Source organism: Diadema antillarum, unplaced genomic scaffold, assembly GCF_040938485.1.
Source record: "Diadema antillarum isolate AM-2024a unplaced genomic scaffold, OU_Dant_1.0 scf00000039, whole genome shotgun sequence".
NCBI lineage: Eukaryota > Metazoa > Echinodermata > Echinoidea > Diadematoida > Diadematidae > Diadema > Diadema antillarum.
Genome location: NW_027270928.1, coordinates 2,343 through 11,450, shown reverse-complemented (window position 1 = coordinate 11,450; position 9,108 = coordinate 2,343). Strand labels below are relative to the sequence as shown.

General features: G+C 37.5%; 1 protein-coding gene across 1 annotated transcript; it reads right to left on the bottom strand.

Moving 5' to 3' along the window:
* Positions 1-1,094: 1,094 nt before the first annotated feature.
* Positions 1,095-5,504, bottom strand: LOC139710582 (glucose-induced degradation protein 8 homolog). The gene is made up of 5 exons (XM_071622509.1): positions 5,396-5,504; positions 4,600-4,717; positions 3,471-3,667; positions 2,011-2,208; positions 1,095-1,498 (listed from the first exon to the last, which is right to left on the bottom strand). Exons 1-5 carry the CDS (start codon positions 5,396-5,398, stop codon positions 1,325-1,327), a joined length of 690 nt encoding a protein of 229 aa, XP_071478610.1. The 5' UTR covers positions 5,399-5,504; the 3' UTR covers positions 1,095-1,324.
* Between the last annotated feature and the right edge of the window lie 3,604 nt (positions 5,505-9,108).

Genomic DNA, 9,108 nt, shown 5'->3' with positions numbered 1-9,108 from the left:
TTCTTTAAGCATGATATAATTAATTTTCTTTTCTTTTCTACTTGGGGATGGGAAGTTTGGGTAGCAGTGCTTGAAGGGTTGACTGAATTCTATCCTTTGATCTATCTGGACACAATTTGCATAACAATTTTAAACATTATACACATACATTGTATCACACGTCATCTTCATTTCAAGTATGAAAGTGTACAAAGAAAGCATCCTTTGCTGAAGAGTTCTGTTGCATAACTTGTGCAGAAAGCTCTAGCTCCAATTAACCCATAAGAGAACCACAAGAGCGTACACTTTCTCTCAGAACATGCCATGGTACGTTTACACCATGTTCCCGGCGGCCACAGCATTCATGTTTCAGGCCACCGTGGACAAAACGGCCAGGGATGGACACGAGAAAACGTGGTGAGATGGAATAGGCAAACATGGCAGGCTGTGATTGCTGTGGATGCTGTGTCAGATCTTTAACCCATTGAGGACGAGTCCCGAGTATACTCGGGCGAGTGTCTACGTGAAATGCGTGTTGTAATCAAGTCAGCCCGTTCTTAATGGGTTAAACTGTCAAAAAATTTGCCACGGAAGTCCGGGTGCTAATGAGAAACCTTGTTGTCGCAATAAAACTGAGTGAACGCAAAAAGCGTGACAGCACATAATAGGCCATAACAACACTTGGAGGCAGTCTGTAGTGGGATGCGACTGTAAATATTGAGCAGTCTAGCCTGACCAGACAGGTTGGGAATAATGTATGATAGCTACATGTTTACTAGAGCAAGGACTGGAACAAACAAGACTAGTATAGAGGGGGAAAACCCAAGGTGCACTCAGTTGACAAATGGGGCTGCCGTGGCTGCCATGAACATGGTGTAAATGTAGCATGAAGCTCAAAAGACTCCAGTCACATGTGGCACCATTTCTCAAGAATGTTAAAGGAACCGTCGAGCTATTGCCAAGCTTAAAAGATAAGCAATCTCCTGCCCTGCTGGACATACCTCCAGCCAAATTCATTCATGGAGAGATCATAAATTATGACAAAGAAATATTAACAAAAAGACAAAACAGACAAAACAAGAACCTCTCTTGCACAATTAATGCTCCTCCTTCCGCAAAGCCATGGTAGATCAAAGTTTTCGGAGATTTGCAACAATTCCATCTTCCTTTCTTGACGCAAACAGTACATAAAATATCACCTAGCAAACAGTCTTGGGAACAACAAAATTTGTATCAACCTGCCCGCGGTGCAAATCACAAAATAAATACTGGATGAATGGCAAAGTTCATAGTCCGGCCTGTCTGATCAAATTCACACAAGGCCAACGCCCGACGGGCAGGGGTTTCATTTCGGATCTTCAAACTCCCCAGACGCAAGGTTCTTCAGTTTTGGGAACTTGACTTTCTTTGCGTCCAGCTGATCCTGAGACCAGAGCAGGAGTTTGAGGAGACTGGTCAGCTTCGGGGTCGACTCGCGATTCTCGGCCTCCAGGATGGCTGCATTCAGCTCACTCGCCACCTGTGAGTGCATCACAATGATTGAAATGATCACCTATTAAATGAATTGGACAACTTTTGAAAAATGACCATTTTGTTTTCAATGTGTTGCAATGATTGCTGTAAAAAAAAAGACTTTTGAAAAGTGACAAGTTTGTGCCATTGATGTGTGCTCACTCACACATGACTCAACAAATCATTCTCATTTTCACACAGAAGTTAATTAAGAAGTGCAGCAACACCCCTGCTAAATTATTTTGTTACAGACCATTTCATTAAAAAGTTCTGCCTTTTTGACTATGGGGAATGACTTTTTGTTGTGTTCATATCATTCACTCACTTTTAAGCCGAGGATTTTTTTTTCTTTTTCTTTTTCTTTTTCTTTTTTTTTTTTTGGTGGGAGGGTGGGGGTGGGGTGGAGATAGTCACTTGTTGCTAAGCATTTCTGGACTGGAAACTCAAACTGCCACAAACAGCTAACAATGCATAGGGACCGATAGTAGTGACGGAATTAATGAAAGTAGAGATTCAAACCTTTTGTCTTTGCGAGGGATGGAGTAAGTCTGCGAATGGCGACCTCTCTGGGTCCTCAAAGGCCAGGAGTGCTAGCGTCCTCTCCAGCTCGGGGAGCACCTCGCTGTTCTCTTCCCCCCGCTCCGCTAGGTGGGTCTGTGCATAGGTTAGGGCGCCCTCTAGGTCCTTGTTGCGTATTAACTCGATGAGATGTTGTTGCTGGAACAACAAAGAATCAGAGATAGAGATATTTTCAATGTGGCAGTAAAATTATCAAACTATCTGTTGCATACCTTACATTTATTTCAACTTCATCACACAACGCAGAAAGCAAAGTCTAACTTTTTTTTTTTCAGTGGCACTATCACCAAATTATATGTCTTGTATACAAAGAATTTGATATCATAATTTCTCTGCATAGAAATAATGATCTTCATAATCTAGACTGATGAAACAAACATATTCATTTTCATGAACCGATGAAAGACATTTATACAAAATATACTTGATGGAAAAAGACTCCTGAAGTAAACACAACACATATATATCACAGCACCAATAGGGATAAAATATGACAGTTCACTTTTACCCTGTTGAGGATGAGTCCCGAGTATACTCGGGCAGGTGTCTATGGGAAGTATGTGTTGTAGCAAAATCAAACCGTCCTCAACGGGTCAAACATATGAAAGTATATATTACAATAAAAATACAGTATTATATTACAAGTACTACCACCAGTTACACATTCTCATATTCCAATACCACTCTGCTTGCTATGAGATTGGACGACAAATTCACAATCACAAGCATAATGAGCACAATCACCATAAAGCCTGACTATAAATTAAAGCTGCTAAACACATTACTTTGATTTGAATGGTATAATTGCATTTATTTGTCCAACTCCACACTTTCAAATGACACACAATTTATCCGTGTTTATTTCTATAAACCTTCCCTGAAATGGTAAGGGAGACAACAATCACATTTATAGAGTGTGAGAGAGAAACATAAAGGGCTTTGATGTTTAGATGTGGTAAAAACAGGTCTTCAGGACACCATAATAGCCAAGTTTTTGATGTACATTATCAACAAAACTTTTGTTTAGATTCAAGAAATTGCATTTCAATTCAGAGTAGGTTGATTTATTGTGCATTAATCCTTTTTTCATCAATAACATTTCATATCAATTACCACACTTCACATTTCCTTTTTACTGACTTTATAAGCATTACCTCTATGTGTTGATGAGTCACAAATAATCTCACAAGCAGGTTTTCAAAATTGTCACAACAGTAGCCATCCAAAAAAAAAAAAAAAAAATTAGGTATACTTTTCAAAGAACTCAAAACAGAAATTATTGAATTAACTCATTAACAAACAAAGAACATTGTATGATAAGGAAACCAGAAATAGGATTACAAATGCAACTGAAAATATTTATTCCTATTTATCCCATTATTCTTGAATCTTATCCTCACCTGGAGATGAAAGTAGAGGTATCTGTCGTTGTCGAGGAGTTCTGGATGGAGGTCGTTAACCTTTGACATGGCATCCTCGATGCGGCCGTCCTGAATGGCTTCCCTTATCTGGATCCTTTCATTCAGGGAGTCGAGGTCAGTGGGTGGCTTGGTGCTGGACTCAAACTGGAATTTCTCTGCGGCTTCCTTGAAGCCCTCTACAGCACCACACACAGTCAGAGGATGGACAATTGTAAAACTGAATCTTGATAGTTTCATATTTTCTGGTCATTCGCTTACATCACTATGCTGTTTCATTCATTCATTACTTTAAGCATGAGCACTTCACTTGTCAATATTTCTTTTAATCATAAGTAAACCTTTCAAATGAGTATACAAAATTCATATCATTTTTTTATAGCTAAATCATTCAAAGATTTACTAATATACTGCGTAAAAAATATATTTTCTGCCATGTACATAAAGTGGCTGCCTCACAGGACTAACTTGTGCATTTTGTCTTATAAGAGTAGCTTGGTTACTCCACATTTTGTAATTGTGTAAATTTCCCAGTATATTCTCTCAGGATAAACACATATCAAATCCATTTAATGGGTAAGAAGAATATGATAAAGTTGGAAATCAGGAGGGGAGGGATTGAGAAGGAAGAAGTTCAAGAGAAGGAGAATTGGCAGTTGAGGAAAGGAGGTGGAGCTGGGAGGTGCTGAAACATCCACTCAGAGTACGACACATCACCACATTCCGTGAAGCACCTGCGGGTCGCCTATCCATCCCAGTTCAAAAAGCCCTGCATCTGGTCCCAAGACAAACAAAAACTGCTATATATACTCGTTCATCCCAAGAACTATCACAGACTAGAACACACTCCTATCGACAGTCACAGGCATCACAAATAAAGATTTGTTCATGCTTAACATGCTTCAAAGCAGCAATCCTTCAGTATATCCAGTAGCAAAGCAACTAAGAATCCACACTTCTCTCTCTGCGCAACAAGCACCAGCGCACCCCCTGTGCAGTTGGCCCCTACTAAGTGTTGGACAGTATCTATGAAGAAGAAGAAGAAGAGCATAAGCCATAGACTTTAGATTTAAACCACCTTTGTGAATAAGGGCCAAAGAGTTTCACAAACCTGTGACTAGATAGTTCATGACCAGCTTGTTCATGTCAGCCCTGGTGATGTGGAGACCCTGAAGCCGCTCCATCCAGGCTTCCCTCGAGATCTCTGTTAACTGTCCTTTGCTGCTCGCCTGATTTCAAAGAAAACAAAGTCAACTCATTTGAGCGAAAATTTCTACCTGTAAACTTACTGTAGTACATAGTACCGTGTGGTACGTGTGTACTTTTAGACCAACAAAGGGCCAGAGATTGTTACAATTTATACATGCAACAATGATGTTTTATGCACAGATATAGTAGTAGGTATATCCCTTTGGCAACCATTTTTCATGGTTGTGAACTTCATCTGAAAGTACCTCATAACGTGTCTTCAATTTGACGGGCGCGGCTGCTTAATTTGACTTCATGGTTAAAATATGCCTGTGCCTTGTGGTAAATCTTACACTACAGAAACCGACTTCCCACTTTAATAGAATAGATTTTGATAAAATAAGGCCTATACCGTAGCTGCTTGCAGAAGAAGTAAGTCAAGTGCTCTTTCATTACATTAGTAGTAAAGTGAGCGTAGTTTCTTTCGAGTTCTTAGGATTAGTCTCTACAGTAATTTACACAATAATATCAATGACATTCTCTCATAGTCACACACACGACTACCGGTATCTAGAAATTCTAGTCCAATGGTTCCTTGAGAGACACAGATTTCAGTATGTGGGACTACCTTACATGTACATTGCGCTACCAACGGCCTTTCATTAAACTTCATTTTCTTGGCCATAAAGCATTAGAAATGTTAATAAATTATGACTTACCATCACACTAAGGGTTAATAACTCTAAACAATCGTACTTCTTTGAAATTTTGTACGATGTAGACGCGCGCTGTCCAGTCAAACACAGCCAGTCACATCCCGACGTCAGAGCACGGAAAGTCGCTCGCTTTTGTGATCGATAGATATATTTACAAGTTTGATTATGTGCACAGAGAAGAATCGATTGTGCGGAGAGGAATAATAGTGCAGCAGCAGCTACTACTCGAGTACGTGTTGTTGTTGTTGTTGTTGTTGTTGTTGTTGTTGTTGTTGTTGTTGTTGTTGTTGTTGTTGTTGTTGTTGTTGTTGTTGTTGTTGTTGTTGCTGTTGTTGTTGTTGCTGTTGTTGCTGCTGCTGCTGCTGCTGTTGCTGTCAGTTGCTGCTGCTGGCAGCTGCTGCTGTTGTTTTTGTTTTGTTTTGTTTTGTTTTGTTTTTATCAAGGAATAGTCTTTTTCATTTTTCATCAATGGAAACAAATTCTGAAAAAAGAACACTAGTTGTTACAAAATAACTTTTCCCACTTTTCATCCTTAATAGTGTAGAGTTCAAAAACTATTATATCAAAACACTAACATTGATATGAGCAAAATAGATGAATAGTATACAATAGTGTTTTTGTTTTTGTTGTTGTTGTTTTGATTAAGGAATATTTCATTCTTCATCAATGGAAACAAATTCTGCGAACAAAAAAAAAAATACTAGGTGTTACAACAAAATATCCCACTTTTCATCCTTAATAGTTCAAAAACTATATCAGATAACACTAACATTGATATGAGCAAGATACGTAGCTGAATAGTGTACAATTTTTTTGGAGGTAATTTAGAAATGATAGCATAAATCAGTTTCATTAAATTCAGGATTTATTTTTAAGTTAAGTTTCTCAGATTTTGCTCTGTTTTCACCCTCTGTACTAAAAATTTCAATTGTGCACATTGGTCAATACCGTGTGTGTGGTTAACACCCTGACAATGGTCCTGAACAATGGCCAGGATTGGAATGCTCTAGGCCTATTACATAATCAATGGGAAATTCCACAATCACAGCTATAGTCTTTATTCATCCTGCAATGTAGTGTATGCAAGCACATGAGAACATGTCCTTATTTTATTTTATTTTATTTTTTCATTTGCATTCATTAATTTTTACCCTTTACCATGAATTCAGGCTAGCAGGGCCCAGGGCATTCTATCATGAATAATATTAATAAAGTATTCACGTGCCTTCGAACAAGAGTCCAGAAGCCTAGTCAGCACAGCTCTGAAAAGGAGGTATTCGTGGTATTCGCATGTCTATTGTTCAGGGGCATTGTAAGCACACACTCACATACACATTATTGGTTCTTGTGTAAAGTTCAATTTTGTACATAGGGTTCAAATTTGATCAAAGTCTGGAACTTAACTTTAGAATTAATCATGGATGTAATGAACTGATTCAAGCTCGCATATTCAAATCACCTTCAACTAAATTGTCCACTATTTAGCTATTACTCATATCAATGACAGTGTACCTGATGTATAGCTTTCGAACTATCAAAGGATCAAACGTGGGATTTTTTTTTTTTTTTTGGTAACACCTAGTATGTATGGCCCATAGTATCAATTTCATGATCCTTACACGCTGATGCATTTATCACCAAACATAAATCTCAACCCAGGCCTTAGGGTCCTACAGCATTATTTTTCTACTTTTTTTTTCTTTTTTTTTACTGACACGCGACACTTTTTAGTAATATGCCAATATTCATTCATCACCTATACAAATCATATTATCTATATCAATAACAGAATCTTTATACTCACATTCAGTACCTTTATACCTTATCAATATCAATAGCCGTCTGTTGAAATTTATTTATCTAAAAAACAAACTATCGAAAATACCCCGTCAGTTCTTCATTCTCTCCTTACTCCCTCTACCCCTGTCCGACCCCCTCGGGACCCCTCTCCAAAAAACAACAACAACAACAACAACAACAACAACAAAAACAACAACAACAACAGCAGCAGCTGCAGCAGCAACAACAATTATCAAGGATAACTGAAATAAGTGTTTACCGATATATTTTATACACATAGGCCTATACTTCATATCGAGTTATGGGTAGGTCAAAAGATAATTTCCCGATGCGTGATGTCCAGTTATAGGCCCTGTACAAAAACAAACCCAAACAGAATCTCAAATCTTTTTCCAGTTTTCAAACTTTTCCAAATGTATATTAAAATCCTATTGTTAACTCTTCTTCTTTTGACTTAGGGCTCATCTTGTTCTACAAAACTTTTAAACAATGTTCCGTTTGCTGTGTGTTATTTTTCCGTTGCATGAAAAAAGGGGGATTTCTCAATCAAAATTATAATATGATTAACTAATTTGCGCTTTTCCTTTTTTTCTGGTAATATACCAATAAAAAATGTTCGCGTGCATTTTGATTTCGCGAATTTCAAGAGCGGTATACACATTCGCGAAATTAATGCACGCGAAAATTTTTGCTCACACATCGGAGGTCAGTGGCAATTCCCGAAAATTTCATGCCGAGAGAAAGGTCGACGGCTCCAATTTGCGAATTTTTCAAGCCGCGAATAATCGTTTTTTTTTTTCTTCTTCTTCTTACTATACTCGAAAACTCCCGCATCACATTTCGACGACATTGAGGAGCAAGAAATCTTTGTCTTCAGAGTGTTACAGTGCCATCTGTGGGAGCATTCCGTAAATCGACGGTTGATGCAGTCTTCTTTTTCTTCATAATTGCTATACTACTGTCATGTGATTGATTAATGTTTGTGAATAAACTGCAATAGTATCATAATGTATATAACACTCGAGTGGACGTTAAATACAGTTACCACACAGTCTGCGATAATATTCAGTTAATTGAAGGAGAAAGAAGAAGAAGTTAAGAAGATGGGGATATCAGATTTTCGAATAAAGCTGCTAATGATTAACAGGGACAAAAAAAAAAAACTCGTATATAACATTGGATATTAATTGAGTATATGAATATAAGAACGACCCAAGTCCAATTTTTGGCCAAATTCAGTTTGACATGGGAAATTGTAGCTTATGCATGGACTCATCTTGTGTATAAATGATAAATCCTAATTACCCCCGGAAGTGCCTGAAATAAATGAGTTAAATCTTATATGAATGTAAGAATGAAGGACTTGGGTCGTTCTTACATTCATATTATAGCGCCCTCTCTCGTCCTTCTCTCATCTCTATAGCAGAATATCATGTATATGAATCAAAGAACGACCCAAGTCCATATGAATAAAAGAACGACCCAAGTCCATCACACAAAATGGCCTCTCCACAATCAATGTTAATGTTAATTGTCATAATAATATAATGTGTTCTAATTTGTATATACAATGTTGCCTTCCCATCAAAGTTAAATAGAATATTATTGGACAAACAAAAAAGATATGAAGTTTTTTTAGTTTACTCGAAATAGTCTTCAATGGACTTGGGTCGTTCTTATATTCATATACTCAATTTTACTGGTTATCAAACTTCAAGAATATTATTCTTGTTATTGCAAGTGAGGAGTCACTGGGCAGATTTTATTTCACTCTCTTATTATGATAGACTTATATAGGTCTGGTTTGTTTTTAATGGCGCTAGTAAACCTTTTTTTAAAATTAATTAGGATTAATATAAGATTTATCATTAATATACATAAGATGAGTCCATGCATAAGCTACAATTTCTCATGTC

Bases quoted from the DNA above. Each gene is read 5' to 3' on its own strand.
- LOC139710582 (XM_071622509.1), bottom strand. The intron at 2,209-3,470 runs GTGAGGATAAGA...TTGTTGTTCCAG, and splicing joins ACCTCTACTTTCATCTCCAG to CAACAACATCTCATCGAGTT. The intron at 1,499-2,010 runs GTTTGAATCTCT...ATGCACTCACAG, and splicing joins ATCCCTCGCAAAGACAAAAG to GTGGCGAGTGAGCTGAATGC.